The sequence below is a fragment of the Pantherophis guttatus genome, chromosome 4 (assembly GCF_059756535.1).
Source record: "Pantherophis guttatus breed Tessera chromosome 4, ASM5975653v1, whole genome shotgun sequence".
NCBI lineage: Eukaryota > Metazoa > Chordata > Lepidosauria > Squamata > Colubridae > Pantherophis > Pantherophis guttatus.
The window spans coordinates 62,814,812-62,839,745 of NC_142066.1; the positions used below are offsets into that span (position 1 = coordinate 62,814,812).

Genomic DNA, 24,934 nt, shown 5'->3' on the forward strand with positions numbered 1-24,934 from the left:
AAATTTGGTTTTCTAGTGAATGAGTTAAAAAAAAGGAATATTCTATTTAGGTGGGACGTCCCAGTTGGTTTAATATTGAGACACCAAGGAGTAAGATACCAACTGAATACTGTCGAAAAAGCGGAAGAATTTTATCAAAAAATTTTAAAAATAAATTTAACATCTTTAGGCATAACACAGGACAAGCAAAAGGAGTTGGAAATAAAGGGAAAACATCAAATTACAGAGGCTGTGGTAGATAAACTGTCTTCGGACTCCTTGGATACCCCAGCTGGACTGTCTATAAATTTGAGAGCAGTGTCATCTGATTCTAATGTGATGAATTATCAAGTTACAGACAAGTGCGTAAATCAACCAGTTGATATACAAGTGATGGAAAAGACATATGAGATAATAAAACAAAACCAACAAGATCAATTTACGAAGCAGAATGACAACCGATCAGCTGATACACAACTTGTAGGAAGGAAATCTGGATGGAAATGCAACCCACAAAAGAAAAAGAAAAGAAACAGATCTCGTAGAAATAGTAGTTTCTAAACCAAGCAACAGTGAAGCCAGGGATTTTAAAAAATAAATGAATATGTGAAAAGATATTGGAGGCGAATTATCGTTTAATACTATCTTGAGGAAAGTGGCAGATCTCTGCAATGCCGTGATTTTGGGATGTGGAAAGAGCCTTACATTGTTGGATTTGAACTATCTATTTTGGATTTCTTTTACCGATAAATATATTATAACTATTTTGAGTTACAAGGCAAGAGAGTCATGCTGGGGCATGCAGAAGATCTGGCTGTTACCCACTAAGATGATGGGAATTTATAATCCTGATGAAAACCACAATTACAACTATATGGAATATAATTATAATGTCACTCGGGTGGTTGTTTTTACTTTTATATATACATGAGGATATTCATTATTGATGGGGGCAGAAGATGACTGAAGATTTTGAATAAACTGTTGCACCAGGATGCTATGTTACCCTATTATGGATGATGGATTTAACAATCTAGTGGAAAGACATCAAAGAAGATACTAAATGAATTATAAATTTAAAGTTATTGTCTTTTCTCTTTTTATAAAATGGAATGTATATATAGACATGTGTATATTTTAGCAGAGTGGGCAGTGGATTATATTTAGAATTGTAGTGTATGGTAATCTTGCAGGAAACTGGGTTGAAATAGGCTAGTTTAGTGATTGATTAGTTTAAGAAAAAGGATTTTTAAGTCATATATTTTGGGGAGTGGAAGAATTGGATAGAACTGAATAAATGTTAAATTTGGAGAAGGCTGCTTTGAAATGTTATATTAATATATATAAAAGATTAAAGGTTATGTTGTTGTAATAATAATAATATTTTATAAGTTTGGGGGAGGAGAAAAAGGGTAGATTATTGCGAAAAGCGGAGAAAAGCAGAGTTATAAGAATATTATGCTAAGGGTCAGTACTTTGAGGAGTGAGTAAGGGCATGGTAAAATATTATGTAATTAATTATGAATTAGCTTATTGTTGTGAAGAAGAAGTCACAGGGGGGGATGGGTGGTGAGGGGGGGTTAGGGAAGAAGGGGGGAAAGGGGGGAAAACTTGTATTTGAAAACTTTTTCAATAAAAAAAAAAGAACTTTGTAAAAATTTTGAACTATGTATGGAGGGGGTGGCCTAAGGTACCATTGAAGGGAGAATTGTAACCATTTTACGTGCGCCAGCATGAATTGTCAGTTGTTAAAGGTTGTCTGTTGTGGGGTGAAAGGGTTGTTATACCCCCTAAATTAAGAAGAGAGGTGCTAGAGGTTTTGCATGTGGGGCTTCCTGGTATAGTCAGGATGAAGGCATTGGCAAGGAGCTACTTCTGGTGGCCTAAAATGGACCAAGAGATTACCTATTGGGTAGCTACCTGTACACCTTGTCAGCCAGCACCTCCCTCTGCCCCAGCAAAAGAATGGGAAATGTTGAAAGCACCCGAGTCACGGGTGCAAATAGATTTTGCGGGACCGGTAAAGTGCCAAACATTCCTGATTCTTGTGGATGCATACTCTAAGTGGCTAGAAATTATATTCATGTCAACAACCACAGCAGAGGCAGTCATCCGAGTATTACGGAGACTTTTCTCCACTCATGGCCTTCCAGACATATTAGTCTCGGACATGAGCCCCAATTTACAGCCACCCAATTTGAACTATTCCTTGCCGAACTGGGAATCAGGCACTCCCTCATCACACCCTTCCATCCATCCAGCAACGGGCAGGTAGAAAGGATGGTGTGATCAGCCAAAGAAGCCGTCTCAAGAATGGGCCCAAGAGATTGCCAAACCCGGATTGACAAATTCCTATTGTCTAACACATCACCCCTAGCGGAACTACAAATAGAAGCCCTTCAGAACTGTTAATGGGCCGGTGAATTTGATCACAATTAGACCGCCTACACCCAAATTATATTGCAGATACACACACACACACCAATTCAACAGGAAAAATTAGAGCCGTTAATGTTGGTGACTGAGTATACGCCCACAATTACACTGGGGGTGCTCTCTGGGTTCCTGGCAAGGTGGTTGAAATTACTGGCCCTTGCTCATACAAACTAGAGCTGGAGGATGGCAGACTTTGGTGATGGCACTTGGACCAACTCCAGGGCTGATTAGAAAAAACAACTCTAAGGCAACCAGAAATAACTCAAACTAACAAGAGCCACACCCCTACAGACCCTAGCCAACAAAACATTACATCTAAAGCAAACTCAAACCCGATTAGGCTAAGGGATTACCCACCTGAGGAACCAGGAATCCAGCACGGACCTCTCGAGAGTCTGGGCCTGGTTTATTATTATTATTATTATTATTATTATTATTATTATTATTATTATTATTTATTGAATTTCTATACCGCCCTACTCCCGAAGGACTCAGGGCGGTGCACAGCCATGAAATAAAACACATAAATATACAAAATTTAAAATCGAATAAAATGAATTAAATAAATTTGGCTGAATTAATACCCAATTTAAAATACCCATATTTTAAAATCCATTAAAAATTTAGAATTTACACTTAAAAGGGAGAAGATTTAGGCGAGGCCAGCTTGATGAAACAAAAGCGTCTTCAACTCGCGGCGGAAGGTGCGCAGATCCGGAATCCTCCGTATCTCTGGGGGGAGCTCATTCCAGATCGTCGGTGCCCCCACAGAGAAGGCTCTCCCCCTAGGGGCCGACAGCCGACATTGTTTGGCCGACGGCACCTGGAGGAGCCCCTCTCTGTGGGAGCGTACTGGTCGGTGGGAGGCTGTTGATGGTAGTAGGCGGTCCCGTAAGTAACCAGGTCCCAAGCCATGGAGCGCTTTAAAGGTGGTAACCAGAACCTTGAAGCGCACCCGGAAGACCACCAGGAGCCAGTGCAGCTCGCGCAGGAGAGGTGTTACATGGGAGCTCCATGTTGCTCCCATAACCACCCGCGCGGCCGCACTCTGCGCCAGTTGGAGCCTCCGGGTGCACCTCAAGGGGAGCCCCATGTAGAGAGCATTACAATAGTCCAGACAAGAGGTGACGAGGGCATGAGTGACTGTGCGTAACCAGGCCCCATGACAAAGTCCAGAAGCTTCCATTGGTAGATGCAGGAGCAGAGGCAGACCTGACCACCGCAGAGCCAACTGAATTGTGCAGGTCATGACAATGCCCCACCTAATATAGTGTGACTACTATATTTCCCTGAAAATAAGACCCTGCCTTATATTTTTTGAACCCAGAAATAACCGTTTGGCCTTATTTTCAGGGAGGTCTTATTATTTGGGGACACATTGAGCAAGATGGGGCTCCTCTTGCTATCTTACCTGATTTCCAGCTCTGTCTCCCTAATCCTAACCAGAAGAAATGGTGGGGACTGGTTGCGCATGCATTTAAATATTTTTGGGGAGAGTTTATTTTCAGGGCGGGCTTATTTTAGCGCATGCGCTCAAAAGCCCAATTGGGCTTATTATCAGGGTATGTCTTATTTTCAGGGAAACAGGGTTCATATGGTAAGCAACAATCTGATTGGTCAATGTTCCATCCTGGTGGGGAGAGGGGTTGAATACTTAAATAGGAATGAGCATAGGCTTCACTCAGGTCCACCAGAATGGCGGGAAAATAATTGAATCTGATTGGCTGAACTGTCTGACAACTCCCTATAAAATGGCAAGCTGTCAGATGAGCCAGCCGCTGGGTTATACCAATATACTTGAATAAAGAGCTGTTTCTGTTACACAAGCCATGTCCTGCCTCTTCCATCGCCCGAACTGAACAGCTGCTGTTAAATAGAAAGCACATGTGGACTGTGCATTGTTTGTTCTGTAGGGCTATGTACAGAATTTTTAACAGGTTATGTGCCCATTCATAGCCAGCTATAGCAAATAAGATACAGCAATAGAAAGAAGACTGCAACAGAATAAAAAAAAATGGCCAGTAATACAACTGCAACGAACCTTTCATTTGCAAATCTGTCAAACTAGAACTACAAGTCTTAGAAATTCAAGATGAAGATTCTGCCAGTAAGAGAAGATACATGGAAATGTATAAATGAAGAAAGACTAGGACACCCTTCAGATGAGTGGATAGAGAAAGCTCAGAAAGCTCAGAGCACAATCTCTCTTAGCATATAAATTTATCAAATCATACATATATGTAAGTGTGAAACTGCTAAAGAAATGTGGGAAGGATTACAAAAGATGTAGGAAAGAGCTAATCTCAGCAATAAACTATATTGATTAGAAAGCTATACCAAACCAAGTTGATGAAAGTGCAGGATTAGGTAAGGCAGACCTTGGAAATGTTTGAATGCCTGAGAGGTATAGAAGAAGAAATAAAAGGTTTCCTGCTGCAGCACTATTACTTAGTGGTTTACCAGAAAGTTTTGAAATGCTTGTCACAGCACTTGATGCACATCAAGATGATGAACTGATATTGGAATATATTAAGGGCATATGGATGAAGATAAGTGTAAAACAGAAAGCATTAGTAGTGACAGTTCTTCTGTCACAGAGTCTGCTTTAAAGACAAAAAATAGGATTAAAAATAGTTACACTCAGCAAGAAACATGTGAATCCTTTGTGTGCAAGAAACAAGGCCATTTAAAAGCAGATTCCAGAATCTGGACAAGCTAGAATGCAAAAACAAACTAAACTACAAAAAGTGTGAAGGAAGAAACTGATTTTGCTTCAGATAATAAATGATTTTCAATTCAAAAATTGCACCTCATCTTTGCAAGCATGATGTGTTGATTCAAGAGCTACTAGTCACATGACAAATGACAGAAATTTATTTATTCGCATTGACCAGAGTAAAACAGAAAAAAAAATCAACACAACTAAAGAGCAAATAATGAAGTCAGAAGGATTAGGAAATGACTTTCTTTACTGTCCTATTTCTTAGAGTATTACCAAAAAATATGTGTGAAAATTGTCCTGTATGTCCCTGCTCTTGAAACTAATCTTTTATCAGTGAAGAAGTTCACGAAACAAGATAATGTAGTGACCTTCCAAGGTGACAATTGTGCCATCACAAAAAAGGGGTATCTTGCAAAGGCTACAATTACAGATGAACTTTATTAGCTGATCTGCAATGCGGTGGTTAATACTGCTAAGGAGGAAAAACATTCAAACTGCATGTTGCGATATTTTTAGGATCAGACTCAATAAATTGTTCAAGAATTAAGAGTTCAACTATATCTCTCTTTATTTACATGAGGCATTCTATATTCACTGAATATTCACAGATAGAAGCACAGAATGAACGTATGCAGCTCCTTATATATACAATGGGTGGAGCTAATTATGGGAGTGGTAAAGTATGAATACATTAAGAAGTGAAGAATAAGTTAACCCCTGACACACTGTTCATATATTATTTACATAATGGAGAATAAGGCATTTACTTGTGACAAATCCCCCTCTAAATGCTGATTCGATATATTACAACAATTACATTCAGATTCAGAACAATATAATACATGTAACTTGGAAGTCAAGTATTTATGTTGCTTAGATGGTAAAGGCTTTGTTAATATGTCAGCTATTTGCTCCGATGTTTCGCAATGAACTGCTTTGATAAATCCATCCTGAGACAACTGTCTCACGTGTTTAAATTTTATATCTATATGCCTGGATCTTTGTCCAATGGCATCAGATCTAGATATTTCGATAGCAGCTTTGTTATCTTCATGCATGATAAAAGGCAAAATGGGCTTTTTCCAAATGTCAGAGAGTAAATCATTGAACCATACAAGGTTATTAGCTGCCTTAGATAGACAAACATATTCTGCCTCTGTTGTTGAAGTGGCTACTAAGTCTTGTTTGCCAGTATACCAGTAAACTGGACAGTCATTGAGAAAGAATATATAACCAGATGTGCTTTTTCTACATGAGGTATCTCCAGCCCAATCCGCATCGGCATAACATGTGAGGATGGGCTCTTTGACATTTTTAGGTTCTAACAATAAACAAAAGTCTAAACTATTTTTCAAGTATCTTAATATCCTTTTGACAGCTTCCCAATGGTATAGTGATGGTTTGCTAACGTGTCTGGACAATAAATTGACAGGCAAAGCGATATCAGGCCTAGTCCAATTGGAGATGTAAAGAAGTGAACCTATGACAGACCTGTAAAATGTATTGTCTTTGAATTCAGGAGATGATTCTTCTGTATTCTTCAAAAAATCAGTTTGCATGGGAGTGTCACATGGCTTAGCGTTACTTAAGTTACATTTATTCAAGAGCTCTATGATTTTGTCCCTTTGAGAGAGTTTAAATCCTCTTCTGGTTTTACTGATTTGAACACCAAGATACTTATTTACTTTACCCAAAGATTTCAATGAAAAATGTTCATTCAGTTTTGTTACAAATGCCTCTTTCCTTTCTTTATGTTTACCTATGTATAAAATGTCATCCACATAGATTAGTACAAATTCCAGAGAATTATCATCTTTTTTAACAAAGAAGCAATTGTCAGCAGTAGTGGCATTGAAATTCATAGTTTTGAGAACTTTTACTAAACAATCATACCATTGTTTACCAGATTGTTTTAGCCCGTATAAACTTTTATTTAATAACCAAGTCTCATTTCTGTTTGTGTATTGACTGTGGGGTGCTCTTACATATATTTCTTTATCTAACTTTGCGTGTAGGTACGCAGTCTGTATGTCGTATTGAAATACATCGAGGTTGAGTGCTGATGCTATAACCAGAGCTGTTTTGACACTCTCTGTTCTTACTGTGGGGGAGTATGTGTCTGTATAATCCTCGGGATATTTCTGTGCATAACCTTGTGCAACTAATCTAGCTTTGTATAGAGTATTGCCTCCTTCTAAATTCTTAATTTTATATATCCACCTAGTGCCAATGATAGTTTTGTCCTTTGGTGCAACAGTAGGGGTGAACACATTTAGCCCTCGTAAACTATCCATCTCTTTTGTCATGGCTGCTTCCCATTTTTTCTTTTCTTTGGGAGGAAGCTTTAACACTTCCTCATATGTGTTAGGTATTGATGATTCTCCATCCATATACATTACATAATCTTTGTATTTATTTGGCATTTGATTTCTGCTACTTCTGATTGTTTTTTCTGGTTTACTATCATTGTAATGTAAATATCTTGCTTCTTTTTTAGTTAATGAATCTGTCTTTATTTTATGTTGACTATTTGTCCATGTTTTATTTTTATTTTTATGTGTATTGTTACTGTGCTCTTCTCTAATTCTTTTTTCTTGAAGTTTGGTATCTGTATTGGTGTTTGGGAATATTTCATTAAGATGTATTTTAGACCAGTTGGCCTGTTCATGGAACACAGCTGTTCTGGAGACTATGAATTTATTATTATTATCGATAAATCTGTATCCTTTTGTACCTGTCTCGTATCCCATGAATCTAAGTCTCCTGGATACGTTCTCACCTTTGCGCCTTAGTTGTTTAGGTATGTGTACGTCTGCAGTGACTCCAAATATGTGCATGTGTGCTAATTTTGGTTTCCTATTATACATCATTTCGTATGGTGTCTTATTTACAATGCTGGACCAAGTTCTATTTTGTGTGTAATTAGAGTATTGAAGGGCTTCTGACCAGAATTGTTTACCTAAGCCAGCATCTTCTAAAGTGCATCTAATCATGGTTTGTAATGTTGAGTTCTTTCTCTCTACCACTCCGTTCTGGAATGCAGAAAATGGACTAGATGTGTAATGTAACATTCCTCTGTCCTTTAGCCATTGGGAGAATTCCTTAGACATGAATTCACATCCCCTATCTGTCATGATTTGTTTTATTTTAATATTGTGTTGTGTCTCTATATGTTTGTAAAACTCTTTAAATTTCTGAAAAGTTTCATCCTTATGTTTTAATGTGTAAACAAATCCATAACGACTATAATCATCCACAATTGTTAGAAAATAACGTTTTTTATAAGTAATTGATGGAGTTAGTGGACCAACTAGGTCCATATGCACCAAATCAAAAATTTTGTTGGTTGATCTCGTTGACTTTCTAGGTCTGGGACTAGTTTTGAGCTTTGTAGATTTACATACTGAGCATTCCAAATAGTTTTCACAATTTTTTATTTTAACACCTTCTGCATGTTCAGTCATCTTTTGTACTACAGGAAAACTGGCGTGTCCTAATTTCCTATGTAAGACATGAGCACACTCATCATGAATTGGTTTACCTATCTTAGGTTTTTTTTCATTGTGTGTATCTTTGTGATTATGGGTTACTTCACGTTCTTCATTGTCACTGTTACTATTCTCTCCATTATCTATTTCATCATCATTTTCCATATTTGAATCAATGTTATGTAACCATTCTTCCTTTGTCATTAAGTAAGGTAGACCTCCTTTGGTTATTACTGTACCTATGTTTATTTTGTTTTTTTCTAATGTTGTTTTTCCTTTTGAGAACACAATGTTAATGTCAGAATCTCTGCTTAGTTTTATGGCACTAAGTATATTATGAGGAATTTCAGGTATTAATAATACCCCCTCTATTTTTCCTAAGCCAGGTAAGGTTACATTCCCTCTACCTATAACTTGAACCTTTTCTTGGTTAGCCACTTTGATTACAAATTTATCTTCTAAAAATGAAGATAATATGTTTTTATTATTAGTAGTGTGATTAGTTGCTCCAGAATCAATAAGCCAATTATTGTTCTCTGGTTGTGGTGTGTTAATGTTGTCATGTTTGTTTAGCCCATTCAGTGAGCCAGATTTTCTATCCTTTGAGTTATCTCTGCCCCCTCTATGTTCTCTATAGTTGGGTGGACTTCTGTACCTAAGTCTATCATTGGAAGACTGTCTGTTGTTGTACCTATTTCTATATTCTGACCTATGTCTTTCTTTTTGAATTTTGGGACAATCCCTCCTATTATGTTCTTTAGATCCACAATTGTGGCACCTAAATGTTTCATGATATCTTTCTTGAAATGCTACCCTTTTATATTGTTTGTGTTCTATTTGGTTGTTATAACGACTTCTCCTTGAATTGTCTTCAGCTATTAACTTATTGGATAGGCTTTCTATGGATAAGTATCCTAGATTGATTGTGTCTAAGTGTGACATATAATTATCCCATGATGGGTCAAGCGAATTGATGATAACACTTTTCATCGTTTGATCTGAAATCACCTCCCCCCTTAGATGCAGTTCTGCTCTAATCTTGTTTAAAGATATTAAATGTTCACTTATGGTAACCCCTGGCTTTATCCTAGAAGAGAAGAAATCTTTAGACATTCTTGTAGTAGTGGCTACGCTTTCACTGTGAAACAAATTAAACATGCATTGAATAATTTCTGAGACAGTCAGATTTTGCTTAATACTGTGATACATGGCAGGGGACACACTGGAAATTAATAGGAAAAATGCTCTATGATGTAAGCAATCTAACTTTAGAGTCCAAGGTCTTTTTGGGGGGTTGGTAATAAAAAACATTAAGTTTTCTTTCATAAAGACAACCTGGAGCTGCTGATACCATTCTTGTAAATTAATGCCATCTATTCTCAGCTTTGGGAAGTCACTGGGTAAATTCCCAACATTGTTGGGTCCATTACTTACAACCGGGGGTAGTCCGTGGTCTTGCAAATGTCGAAAATCGCAAAACGGTGTGGGAATGCTCGCAACAAGTCTGCATGGTTTTCTCCGCATCTCATGACTTCCTGGGTTGTCTGCATAGTCGCGCGCATGCACGTTGCTCATTTCGTTCCTGTAGTCATCGTGAGAGGTTCTCGCTGCTGCAGCTCCCTCGCTTCGTTCTTCTTCTGATGAATCAGTCTCCGGCTCGATCTTGGGAGTCCTGGTGATGTCGGGCGCTCGTCTTCTTTTGCCGAAGGCGCTGGTTCTTGGATCAGTCTGTGGCGTGGGGTAGTATCTGCAGGGCTCTCTGGGTTCAGGTGTCGGTGCTTTCGCCGTCTGGATAGGAGCGGGTAGATTTTGAGGCGTTGGCTCGCTTGCTTGCCTTTTGGTTGATTTTTTAGTAATCTTCAGTTTCAGCCCAAATGCAGCAAAAAGCGTTTTCATTGCTGATTTTATTTGTGTGTCTATCGAATCTTCTTCATTCTCTGTTTCTGATTCTTCTGAGGTATATGCTTTTTCTTTTTCATTTTTCGTATCGAGTAAGGCTTTTCGCGCCAGACATTTTGAATCCTGCTTTCTGATTGGCTCTGCTTCACTCATCTTGGGAGTCTGTTGAAACCAAGATGGCTGCCATTCGAAATTTTGCGCGGGATTGTTGGTTTTCTTCTTCGCTGCATTTTTATTAGTAAGCATATCACTTACTATTTTTGAGTCTTTTGGTTTTTTAGTAGCGATGTGCTTCTCTCTCGCTGCTCCGTTGTTTTTTAGTATGTCTTGGAGGTCCGCGACAAGACTTTCATCGCTCTTTTGGCTCTTTAGGAGTTTTAGTATCTCTGACCTGAGTTCGTTGTATTCTATTTCGTTTTCTTCTTGGTCATCATCTTCATTTATTATTTCTTCGTCTTCTGTGGTGTATTCTTCAGATTCTCTCGAGATTGCATTTGTGGATTCATCTATTATTTCTTGATCCGCTTCCATTTCTTTGCTGTATGCCCTGGTGTTGGGCCTATCTCTTTTAGACATGTTTAAGTTTTTATTGAGTCAATTCAACCATCCTCTGCTACCAGATTGTTGCGATATTTTTAGGATCAGACTCAATAAATTGTTCAAGAATTAAGAGTTCAACTATATCTCTCTTTATTTACATGAGGCATTCTATATTCACTGAATATTCACAGATAGAAGCACAGAATGAACGTATGCAGCTCCTTATATATACAATGGGTGGAGCTAATTATGGGAGTGGTAAAGTATGAATACATTAAGAAGTGAAGAATAAGTTAACCCCTGACACACTGTTCATATATTATTTACATAATGGAGAATAAGGCATTTACTTGTGACACTGCATTCACACATAGCACAGGCAACTTGGGCACAGAAGTCCTGACATGATAAATAAATTAACTGAGAATGACTATACAAGTGGAATAAAAATTAGTCCATATGATCCTGAGTCTGAGCCTGAGAGCCTGAGTGGCACAGCAGACTAATGCTACTGTTAAAGGTAGTATTTAGCTTCTAGCTGCCTGCAATTACTGCGAGTTCAATTCTCACCAGACTCAAGGTTGACTCAGCCTTCCATCCTTTCTAAGGTAGGTAAAATGAGGACCCGGTTTGTGGGGGCAATAAGCTGACTTTGTATAAAATATACAAAAGTATGAAGGCTATTGCTTAACACATTGTAAGCCGCCCTGAGTCTCCGGAGAAGGGCGGCATATAAATAAATAAATAAAAAAGATCAAATAATGAAATGCACCAGCTATATAAAAGGAGCCCCTCTACATGGGGCTCCCCTTGAAGAGCACTCGGAAGCTCCAACTGGTCCAGAATGTGACACCTCTCCTGCACGAGCTGCACTGGGTCCCAGTGGTCTTTCGGGTGCGATTCAAGGTGTTGGTTACCACCTTTAAAGCGCTCCATGGCTCAGGACCTGGATACCTTCGAGATCGACTTCTGCCACCAGTAGCCTCCCACCAGCCAATTCGCTCCCACAGAGAGGGACTCCTCAGGGTGCCATCGGCCAAGTTATGCCGGCTAGCGACACCCAGGGGAAGGGCCTTCTCTGTGGGAGCTCCTGCCCTGTGGAATGAACTGCCCCCAGAAATAGGCAAGATCTCCGACCTCCGTGTGTTTCGCTGTGCTCTTAAGACCCTGCTGTTTCGCCAGGCAGGGCTATCTATGTAAATGATTTTTAAATTGGTGTTTTAAATTTTGGGTTTTAAATTCTGGCTGAAATTATTTAATACTTTTAACTATTTTAAAATTGTTGTTGCATTTTGTGTTTTTAATTGGCTGTACACCGCCCCGAGTCCTTCAGGGTGGGCTTCAAAAATTTTAGCAAAGGGTTCTCTGCCTGGTTGCTGGGTGGACATGGCCATGGTGGGTGTGGTCTAGTCGGTCTCCTGCATCATGGTGGGGGTGTCCTCCCCTGACTCTGGAGGCTTTCCTCAAGCCTCCGGGATGGTGAAAACAGTCTCCCCTGGCTCCGGAGGCCCTCTGGAGGCCAGAAACGGGTGAGTTTTTCAAACACTTCCTGTGAGCTGCGACCTCCTTTTCCCTCTTCTTTCCCCTTTCCCCCCCAAACAATCTAGAGAGAGCACAAAGAATGCCCTGTGACTTGAAACCCGAGCAATGGAGGAGAGCAAAGAACGGCTCTAAGCACAGATGCAAAGCTGAGGTTTTTGAAGGCTTTCCCGTGGGATTCCTGTCACAGAAGGAAAATGCAGAGCCCAGCCAGCCAACTTAGGCTCCACCTCCTTTTTTGTGTGTCCCCGTGCATGCCGCCCAGCCCCCTGTGCATGTCCCCCCCGCACCCCATTTTGGGCCTGGAAAGCCTCCTGCACCAACCTGGAACCCAAAACACAGCGGCCGGCTAGTTCCTGCCAGTTGCTCCTCTGCGCCCGCCTGCCTGCCTGCTTTCCCGCCACCATCAGGAAAGGCCCCAAAGCTGCGATGCCCGGGATCCATGGTGGAGGCCGTTCGTGCTGACAAAGCACCACTGCCACCTTGCTAGTGCTGCTGCCTCTTTGCAAAGGTAGTGGCAGCTCCTCCTCCTCCTCCTGATGCCAGCCTCACTGTCAAACCTCACGGTTTGCTTTACCGGGAGGGAGAAAGGTCCTGATGGTGGGAATGTCCATGGTGCCAGCGACTGCAGCCATTCTCCGGAGAAGCCCCATTGGAGTACCAATCATCTGTGTGCATGGCAGTGGCCAGAGCAAGAGAAGCGGGATGCTTGATGCTCAGCTCAGCAAAACAGAAAAAGCCAGTGTATATTGGAGTTCAATGAGTGGATAAAGGAGTGGTGCAAACTGAAAGGTTTTGGTTATATAAGTCATGATGTTTGATGAAAAAAATGTATACAAGAGATGATTTGCACTCATCATAGAAAGGGACTGAGCTATTTAGTATTAAATTCAAGAGTCCTCTGGAGAAGATTTAAATTGAATAATGGGCACAGAGACTTAATTAATACAGAACATTTTAATTTAAAGCAATTTAAAGCTAATAGAGTTATCAGTGTTTCTAACATAGATGTTTAAGAATATTAAGGTTAAGATAGACAAAGCTTTTGATTGTGTCTGTGCCATACCATGTGCACTAATCAAACAGATGGTAAGAACGGCAACTCAGACATAAAATAAGTTATGTAGAAAACAAACATATGGTAGGTCAAAAAGGATTCAAGTGCCTATATACTAATGCACAAAGTATGGGGAACAAACAGGGTGAATTAGAATCTAATTCAGGGGAATTAGGGGAGGTGTTATTGTTGCTATTACCGAAACTTTGTGGGATAAAATCCATGCGTGAATATACAACTAGACGGATTTGAAAAAACCCAGACCTAATAAAAGAGATGGAGTTGTGCTCTATATAAGAAATAACTAAGTTGCTTTAGAAATACAGCAGAACAATCCTGAAAACTGTCTTGAATGCATTTGGGTAAATATAAAAGAAAAAAAGAATGAGATTGCCATAGGTGTATACTACAGGACACTCAGCCAACAGAAGAAATAGGTGAACTTTTTGCTAATCCATTAATTAAGGTATGTAGGAAGCACACCACAATAATAATGGGGGACTTTACCTACCCTGACATCAGTTTGGAGACAAACTCTGCCTCTAGTGATAGATCAAACGGATTCCTGAGAAACCTAGCTGACTTTGTCTCCCAAAAGGTAGAGAAGGAAAGAGTCAGACATATTAGATTTAATTCTCATTAACAAAAATAAAATGATAGGGGTTAAAATCATAGGGACTTTGGGGGGGGGGTTGACCATGCAATATTGGAATTCAATATTATGCAAGCACAAGGAGTACAAAAATTAAAATAGAGTCTTGGACTTTAAGAGAACTGATTTTAATAAACTTAGAGAGTGCATAAGAAATATTAATGAAAATCTTCAAGGAGGAAACAACCCAAGAAGTTTGGAAAACTTTTAAAAGTGAGATTATAAAAGCCGAGTCTCGCACAATACCAATGAAGTCAAAAAATAAGATGCCTGCACATAGAATTCTCTGATTAAGTAAAGGACAAAAAGAGCATATAAAAAGTGAACAGAGGACCACATAACTAAGCATGCTATCAGCAAATAGCCTGCAGATAAGTCAGGAAGGCTAAGGCTCGAAGTGAACTAAGGCTTGCAACAAATGTCAAAACAAAAAATAACTTCTTCCAATAAGTAAAAAGCAAGAAAAAAGTTAAGGAAACGATTGGTCCATTAATGTGAGAAAATGACAAGAAGGTGATGAGCAAAAGGGAGAAAGAACAACTTTTTAACACATTTTTTACATCTGTCTTTAACAAAAGGTTTTTTAAAAAAGGAAAATGGTAAAACAACATCTATATACTCTAGACGAATTCAAATTACCAGGACCAGATGGATTACAACCCAAGGTTCTGAACAAACTGGCAGACATGATCTCAGAATCACTGAAGCATATCTTTCAAAAATTCTGCAGCACCAAGGAACTATCAGATGACTGGAAAAGGTCTGAGGTGGTTCCCATCTTCAAAAAAATAAAAAAAAAATGGATCCAGGGACCTGTTTGATCTTCCACTTCATGAAGTTTGTTTCCCAGTTGATGTCAGGGTAAAATCCCCTATTATTATTATGTGTTTCCTATACACATTAGTTAACTGATTAGCAAAAAGTTCATCTATTTCTTCTGCTTGATAGGGTGGCCTACAGTATATACTTATAGCAATGTCATTCTTTTTTTCCTTTTATATTACACTATATGAATGCAAGGAGGCTTTTATCCTTAATTTTATGCATTTTTGTTGAGCTGCATTGATTTCTTACACATAATGCAACTCCATCTCCTCTTTTGTTAGGTCCGCTTCTTTTGAATAGTTAATATTCTTCCAGCAGTTTCATTTCAATTTCAAGAATTTCAAGAATTCAAGAACCCTGACATAATTCTCTTTATTATTCTCTTTATTATTATAATCTCAATCTATAATTACTTCTAATTTTGGTAATTTAATCTTGCTTCCTCCCCCCCCAGATATGAAGGGAGAAATGGCTCAAAGAATCTTCAGTGACAGTAAGTATATGGTAAATATGTCATTTTACTTATGCCAGATAGAAGTCTCCTTTTAAAATAGGTTTCAAACTAGTGATATTAATCTAGTGTTACTGGCCATTCTAGATAAATATAAACTTGGTATCAGACCTGCCCCAATTTATGTCTCTGGGAAAGAAAGACCCTTGACTCCATTTGATTGAAGAGAAGAACTGAAATGAATGCTACAAACATGAGTGCTTCAACTACTGAAAGCAACTGGAATCAGTTCTTTTCTTTAGAAAATAATCTTTTAATAGCCAAAGAGTATCTTTCTGTTCTTTGCTTGATGTGCTCGGTGTGGGCCCTTCAGATCATCATATGGTGAACAACTATTCCCAGATATTTGAAATTATAGGCCTGTTCAGCTATTTCACTGCATTGTCCACACCTGTGTTTTTGTGCTTTCGGCAAGTATCATGATTTTCCTTCCCCCTTCCCCTCCCCTCCCATCCCACTAATAACCAACATGTTCTCTCTACAGCAGGGGTGTCAAACTTGCGTCATTACGGTGATGTCACATGACATATCGGGACTTTCCCCCCCCCTTCGCTAAACTCGGCAGGAGTGCGGTCAGCACGTGATGCAACCGGCCCACAGCCCCTATCCTACAGTATTAGAGTATAGCTATTATGGCTCTCTTAAGGCCAGCTGGATTATGCAGATTGATTGCTGCATCATCAACACATAAGAAGATAGTAATATTAAGGCAGGCAAGCAAAAAGGATGGAAATTTGGCTACTCATAGGCTTTCATCATAGATTGAACTCAGGAATTGACTGAGTACCAGAATGCATCGCTGCTTAACTCCTTTCTGGAATTTTGAAAGCAAACCTTGTAGGTTACATCTTATTCTTAGGGAGGAATTACCATAAGGTTTTTAATGAGAAAAATTACCCACTATTGATTGGGAGCTGCCAAGAGTTGATTAGAAAATGGGCAGCTAGGCAAATGATTTAAATAAATAAATAAATTCTTCTGCAAATAGTTAAATTTACAGAAATTCCACAACCATCTGAGCAGGAATCACAGAAGAAAGGTTGAGTTAAAAATTCCAAATGGGAACCAGCAACTTTGAATGATACTTATCTTTGTGGCTAGATATTATGTTCTCCTGTTAGTGTTAAGTTTTAAAAAGATACATATTTAAAAATTTAAATTTAAAAGTTAAACTGTACATAACGGGAAACTGAAATGGTAAGTTGTATTTTATTATTCTGCCATTCTATAAGACTTGCACTTAAAATATATTCATACTATACTGCTGGATTTTCCAGGCAGATTTGATGAATTTTATATTATTCTGCTCTATTCGCATATGTAATATTGCTTAACACTTACAGCAGCTAACTGCCATGTAATTTGCTTTGAAAACAGTACAACAAATCATTCAACATGATTCTTTATGGTATGGCTTCTGATTAGTTGAGAGAGTGCTACAAATTTGGGTTTCATCAATTTATTGATAGATTGATTTTATAGTTTGATATGCTTAATTTAAAGAACTTTGGCTGCATTTTGACTGAGAGGAATTGTTACTAATTTTACAGAGCCTAGCAGTACATGCACACACGCACACATACACACAAACCTTATTGTGCTTGAATTTGATTAGCCCTTGAGGGTACAGATTTGTAGAATTTTGATAGTACAGAGCTTTGCTGTAAAGCTGACAATGATAGATGTGAGTAAACTCTGATTTGTCTTTGTTGTTACAATTCTGATTAGCTTTATGATCAATGTATATCATACTTATTAAACTGAAAAAAAATTCTCTTTGGCTTTAATAGTCTGTGGGCTTCGAAATAACAGATCATTAGGATCATCAAGAATTACTGGAGGAGTATCAACTGGAGAATGGCCATGGCAAGCCAGTCTCCAGCGAAACAACATCCATCGTTGTGGTGCAACATTGATCAGCAACACATGGCTTCTATCTGCAGCACATTGCTTCAGAGAGTAAGTTTTGAAATGAGAATAATTATGATATATTTTAATTAGTGTATTAAATAGCTTTGGTTGATGTCTAAAATTAAACAATTCAAAATATATGACAATGGAGAAGGCCTGAAGAAGATGGCCTTCAGTAGAAACACATATTGTGAGGCAAATGCAGAATTCCTAGAATTCCATTTGCCTTCTTGAGGGAATAACCATCTCCAGGGAAATGTCTTCATGCTTCACGTTTTCCCTTTCCAAAATATCTTTCTCTAAACAACATCCTTTCTTCTTAGCATGTTGTCCTCTACAAGGCTCTGCCTAGGAATGCGAGGGGTATAGGAAGACTAAAGAAACCATAATAAGCCATTGTTTTTGCACACTGGATCTATGTTCCAGAAAATGTTGATTTAGGAATCCATGATTTGAGATTAAATGCTTATCATGAAAGATATTGGGATCATGGGAAAGGGATAAGCAACAGTGGATACCAACCAGTTTTGTCCTTTGAATCTTCATGATATGCAGTACATCTGTTTTAAAGTACTTCTGTGCAACCATGAAGAGCCTTGGTAGTACAGTGGTCTAAGGCACCCTGTTATTAAGCTGGTTATTAAGACCAGCTGCCTGCAATTACTGCAGGTTCGAATCTCGCCAAGGCTCAAGGTTGACTCATCCTTCCATCCTTTCTAAGGTAGGTAAATTGAGGACCCAGTTGTGGGGGCAATAAGCTGACTTTGTATAAATATACAAAAGGATGAAGGCTATTGCTGAGCACATTGTAAGCCACCCTGAGTCTCCGGAGAAGGGCGGCATATAAATCAAATTAAAAAAAAAAATATTAGAATGCCAATTTGAATCTGTTATATAAATCCATTCCTGTGGATTTATTATGCAAATATATTTTATTGATATATTTTTCAATAATAACTTTTTGGTAGAACCATAGATCATTTACAGTAACATCTCTCTTTTTTTGTTTGTTTTCAGAGCAAACAATCCACATAAATGGACAGTTAGTTTTGGAACCTATTTAAGACCTGCTCTAATGATACGGCTTGTCAAAACAATTATAATTCATGAAAAATATCGTAGTACAGGCCATGAACATGATATTGCTGTTCTGCAGCTGACTAAAAGTGTAGAGTTTACACGTGCTATTCATCGAATTTGTCTCCCAGATTCAAATGAAAGGATTCCATATAATATTGATGCTGTGGTTACAGGATGGGGAGCACTTAGTAACGAGGGTAAGCATGCCAATTTAGAAGACTATTGTATTTTATACTAATCATGAATTATACATTTTAGATCAAGAGAAAGAAAAGATTATTCTTTTTTGAATCAGAGCATGTATTTGTCTACCATTTGCCAGCCTTATCTCTGGAGTATTCCATATAGGTGTCCACATATTTAAATTCTAGAAAAGAGAAGAGAAAAAAGTGAATATTCTGTCAATAAACCTACGACAGTTTAGGATATCAGTATTACGAGTATTACGATTATTTGGCTTTTTTATTCAAAGATAAGTATAGCATTGGTTCTCCCGAAGTGGTGCGAACTGGCTGAATCTCACCACTGTATATAGTGTGGGGATTCTGGTTCATAGGCATTTTCCCAAGTTAGAATGTTTAGTCACATGTGTATTTCATTGACATTTGTGCAGGCAGTTTTAAGTATAATATATTTGCAAATATGTCACCAACATCTTGTACCTGTCCCCCAAATAATTAATGTAGTGAAGAAAATTAGTTGCATGGAGATAGAAAACAAATGAGATTAAGGAAGATGAAAAAATATAGTAAAAACTGACAGAGAAAAAAATGAGTGCAGAAAGCAAGTGATGACAGGAATTAACTGAGAAAGATTAATGCAAAAGAAACTATTACAAGGCAACAAGAATTAGATTGGCATCCAGAAAGAGTATTAACAATAAGTTGGCTGTCCAGATATTATTCCTACCTTTTTCTATATCATCTTGTAAGAATGTAAAACATTAATCAGCCATCTTAAACTTGTCAAGGTTTCACTTAATGTGGGAGAGGGGAATGGGAAGGGAGAGGAGGCTTTTCTTACTTGGAATAGCATGAAACAGTTCCACCAGTTTTCAGCAATAATAGCTTAGAGCAGCGGTCACCAACTGGTGGTCTGCGAGAAAATTTTGGTGGTCCACAGAAAAAATTATTTGCATTTTTTATGTTGCACTAAATCAGGATTCCTCAAACTACGGTCCGTGAGCTGGATACATGCAATGAACGTTTGTGTTGCTGCGGAGAGTCTCCTCCTTCGGGATCTTCTTGTGTGGGTTGGAGGGTGGAAGAATTCTGGCTTGGGATCTGCTTCAGCCTCCTGGTGCAGGGCTTTGGGTGAAAGCTGGAGGGAAGTGTTGCTGGTGGCGAAGAGCTGGAGAGCCTTGTTCCAGTCGGACTCCATCATGGCCTGGAACTGACTGACCATCTCAGTCCGCTGAGCCTCCAGGCGCTGGTACCTGGCTTTGCACTCCCTCAGGTCATCCCTCTGCTTGAAAAGCCTATGCGCATAGTCCTCAATGTGGTGCTTCTGCTGAGCCTCCTTCTCGGTCAGATCCAATTTGAACTGAGCTGTTTTGCCAATTCTTTCTTGTGGTGGCTGCTTAGCTCCAACAACTGCTTCCTGTTGGGGCCCTAAGGAGCCTGGGTGGGGAGGTGAGGAGTGGCTGGGACCGGAGGGGTGAGTAGAGGCCGGTGAGGCACCCCTTGAGTGACACTGAGTTGACCACACCCATTCAGTCAGATGACCACATAGCCGTGCCCACCCAGCCAGTCATTGGGCAGATCATATTAGTGGTCTGTGGGATTTAAAATTATGAATTTAATGGTCCCTAAGGTTCGAAAGGTTGGTGACCCCTAGGTTAGAGTACAGCAAGATTTTGTGATTATGGGGCTACAAGTTACTGAACCTTGTTTTTATATTTGGAAATTTAGAGAGGCTGTTTAAATATGAATATACGGAAGCAAGTAAACTCAAACCTTCACAAACCTATCCAAATCCATCTGTATATCTGCAGTCAATATGGCTCCACATATTTGAAGATAAAGATAGTCCTTGAGGCATGACCGGGCATTTAATAAACCTTAGAAGTTAAAACAGAAACACATACACATCCTGCGAAAACTACATCTGACACCATTTCAAAGTTACAATGGCTGCAGTGACCCTGCAATCATTTACCTTTACGACCAATCATAGGGACCCTGCTGTGCTCCCTGCTTCTCTCCTCCATCCTACCTTGTTGGGACCCTGCAGCTCTTAGGCCTGCTCCCCACACACCCATCATCCATCACACTTACCTTTTGAAGATTTCTGGACATGCATTCATGAACTGTAGCCGCATCGCTGGATCACTACCACTTCTGGAATTGCACAATGTGAATCATGTGATAAATCAATCCATTTTGCTGACTTAACATGGTTTGTATAGCATTGCAGAAGCTCTTTGCAGCTTTCAGAAGCTTCTGCAGCTGTGGGAAGACCTTGAGAACTTTGTCCTCAGGCCATGTGACAGGGACCCAAAAACAACTGCCATTTTGAGGGCTGGACAAAATGGCAATTGCTTCTGGAATCACTCATGCAGCTGTGCACTGAAGTGATCCATTATAGCACCCTGGAAGGCCCCGGAACTCTTCAAAAGATAAGTGAGGAGAGGGTATTTGGCCTGGTGGGGTGAGAATCAGATCTAAGGTTTGGAAAGATTCAGTAGGGAATGGGAAAAGGCTTATGAGGACCCAAAGGGTGGGAGGTAGAGCATTGGGCATCTCAGGTGGGGGGAAGGCCTTGGAAGGACCAAGAGCATCCCCTCCCCTACTTCCCTACCCAAGACACCCTATGCTTTGCTTAATGTTTAACATTTAATAATTCATTGGAGAGAGCAGGGATGAGAAGGGTCATTTGATGAGACACTTAACGACTGTTGCAACATGCAACTGTCATGGTCAGGCTCCATTATGGTTGAATCTCGAGGCCTATCTGTATATGTAATCCTTATATTTCAATCACTCATTCAGCAACAATTTAAAGTTACAATGGTGCTGGATAAAGGGGATTTATGACCAGTGCATAGTTTTAGCTCTTATAGTGTTCCCATGACACATGATCACATTCCAGACACTCAAAGTCCAGCTTGTGTTTATAACATTGCAGTGAGTCATGATCGTGTGATCATGGTTAGTTACTACTCATCCTTTCTTTTCTAATATCTTCTAAAGAGAAAATTGTGCTATCTTCTCCTAAACTTTATTCAGGTTTCATTACCTATGTTTTACTTATAAAATTGCCTATTTAGTTCTTAGAATAATACTTACTAATTTATTTAATTCTGTCACTGTTAGCAGGAAATTATGGATATTCTTTGTTTGGGTAACATGCTTAGCCATAGAAAAATCAGATTGAGATTAAATGTTGGGTGTGACAACAGTAAGGAGATAGTGTGAAAATATGTATTAATATGCTGGTGGGCTTGGGCTTCCGATGGGGCATGTAATGCTGGAGGTGGTTAGTTGAGTGACCAGAGAAAAGCCCACCTCTATACCATCCATAAACTTGGTTTTTAACCTTTATTTAATGTTGTGTTTTGTTATTAATTTTAATGCTTTTATAGTTATGCTTTTATACCACTGTAAATCACTCAGAGTCACTGGTAATACAGGAACTATATAAATTTAACAAACAAGCAAATGTTGTATGTACTAAATAGGATATTTTATGCCTTTCTTGTGATAGTGCAAATAATCTGGGAAAATAACTGGATATTTCTGTTCAGGTGAAACCCCTAATGTCCTTCAAGAAGCAACAGTAAAACTGATAGATACCAAAGTTTGCAATAGAAGGGAAGTGTACAATGGGGCAATAAAACCTGGAATGATATGTGCTGGATATCTTGAAGGAGGAATTGATTCCTGCCAGGTATGTTTATATCTTATCTCAACCAGTGGGCTAAAAATGATCCAGCATTAACCAATTTATTAATCCAAGCATTTCAATTTTGTAGAATACTAATTACCTTGAATCTGTCAAAATTAGTCTTATCTTTACAAAAAAAGCTCAAAAGCATGGATCACAATCCACATATTCTCTCTCTCTCTCTCTCTCTCTCTCTCTCTCACTCACACACACACACACATTTTGATGTATTAAGCAATATTTAATTAAATATGAGATTTAGAGACTGCTCAATTCAAGAATGGGTCTGGGCAACTTACACTTATAAAACAGAAAACAATAAAAAGAAAAATCCTGTGTTAGAGATAAGCATCCTACTTCAAGGCCTGGGAAATTTGTAATGAGATCTGGAACATCATCAAAATGGAAGCCATATTAATCTCTGGGGAGATACATTTCAGACAACAGGTGCCATGATAAAGAAATAATGTTTTGGCCCCAATACATGACATTATTTGATCAAGGGAACCTGAAGCACATTGATCCTACACTTGTGGATCAGTAGTGTCATATTGCAATATTCAGGCCGGAATGCACAATTTGGCACAGCCAACTCACTGCAGCCAACTTGCCATGGCCAGCTTGTTGCGGCCAACTTGCCATGGCCAACTCACCACAGGACAACTTACTATGGGACAATTCAACAATTCAATTTAAGTATTTAAAATAATTAAAAGATTATTTTAATTTTTGTCATTCACATTTCATTTTGTCTCTTCTTTTGCATTCATTCTTTAAAGTTTCTATTCTTCAATATTAGTGTAATTCTTGTCCCGTGGCAAATTGACCATGGCCAGTTGGCTGCACCAAGTTGGCTGCACTGTGTTGTCCTAGACTCTACTCAGATATGCCCAACATTGCCTACAGTACTGCATTTTGGACTAGCTGTAGCTTCCAAACAGTATTAAGGGACATAGTCCAACTGTGAGAGGAGTAAGACAAGTAAGATTCTACATTTAGGCAAGAAAAACAAAATGCACAGATACAGTATATGTGTACCTTGCTCAATAATACTAACTGTGAGAGGGATCTTGGAGTCTTAGTGGGCAATCATTTAAACATGAGCCGGCAGTGTGCGGCAGCTGCCAAAAAGCCAACACAGTTCTAGGCTTCAAAAACAGAGGGATAGAATCAAGATCACATGAAGTGTTAATACACTTTATAATGCCTTATAAGACCACACTTACCAAAGTGTATCCAGTTTTGGTCGCCACGAAGTAAAAAATTTGTGGAGACTCTAGAAAGAGTGCAGAGAAGAGCAACAACAATAATTAGGGGACTGGAGGCTAAAACATATGAAGAACGGTTGCAGGAACTGGATACGTCTAGTTTAATGAAAAGAAGGACTAGGGGAGATATGATAGCAGTGTTCCAATATCTCAGGGGCTGCCACAAAGAAGAGGGAGTCAAGCAATTCTCTAAAGCACCTGAGGGTAGGACAAGACGCAATGGGTGGAAACTAATCAAGGAAAGAAGCAACTTAGAACTAAGGAGAAATTTCTTGACAGTTAGAACAATTAATCAGTGGAACAACTTGCCTTCAGAAGCTGTGAATGCTCCAACACTGGAAGTTTTTAAGAAGATGTTGGATAACCATTTGTCTGAAGTGCTGTAGGGTTTCCTCCATAAGCAGGGAGTTGGACTAAAAGACCCCCAAAGTCCCTTTCGACTTTGTTATTCTATTCTAAGTGTGACCTTCTGACAGTCTGCATGATAAAGGATTCTTTCAAGATGGAGAATATATCCTATCATTAATCATCCTACAGTATTTTGTATGGTTGGCACAAACCAGTGAATCTCTCTATTCCTATATAAAGATCTCATCCAATAAGTGGCTAGTATTGTCAAAAATGTATCACACTTGAAAGTATGTCAGGCTTTTGAATTCAACCACTACATCTTCACAGCATTCAATGTTGGGATGTTGGTAGGTAGTCCTCATTTAGTAATACTAATTGGGACCAGAAACTCTTTTGTTATATGATACGGCTGTAAGTCAAAAAATCATGCGACTGCATCTCTTAGTGATGGCAGTCACAATAGTCCCAGTTACTGCCATTGACTTATAAACAAGCATTTACAAACTTCTCCATTACCAGGATTTGTTCAAATTATGCCCTAGAAGTTAACTGCCCACTGTTTAAGAACTAGTGGTCTAAGCAAAACCTACCACAAATTTTGCAGCTCTGGCTAAGCCAGAGCTGCAAATGGTGTAACAATGGTGCTCACATATGTCTGCCTGACATGTGACAGAATATTTTGTGCCTGTATAGGCCTTACCAGCTACCTGCAGACACATCATGGACAGTCCATAACCTGTTAGATGTCAAGGTCCTCTTTGAACACGATGGACAAACATCACCACAAATTT

The 24,934-nt window shown here is 39.0% G+C and overlaps 1 protein-coding gene across 1 annotated transcript in view; it reads left to right on the forward strand.

The window, feature by feature from the left end:
* LOC132711879 (transmembrane protease serine 11C-like) overlaps nucleotides 1-24,934 on the forward strand; it is a 61,957-nt gene that overhangs the window by 34,973 nt on the left and 2,050 nt on the right. The window contains exons 5-8 of the mRNA XM_060691761.2: nucleotides 15,592-15,630; nucleotides 17,439-17,607; nucleotides 18,577-18,836; nucleotides 22,385-22,527. Of these exons, the coding sequence (XP_060547744.2) occupies nucleotides 15,592-15,630; nucleotides 17,439-17,607; nucleotides 18,577-18,836; nucleotides 22,385-22,527 (611 nt within the window). The remainder of the gene's footprint in view (nucleotides 1-15,591; nucleotides 15,631-17,438; nucleotides 17,608-18,576; nucleotides 18,837-22,384; nucleotides 22,528-24,934) is intronic.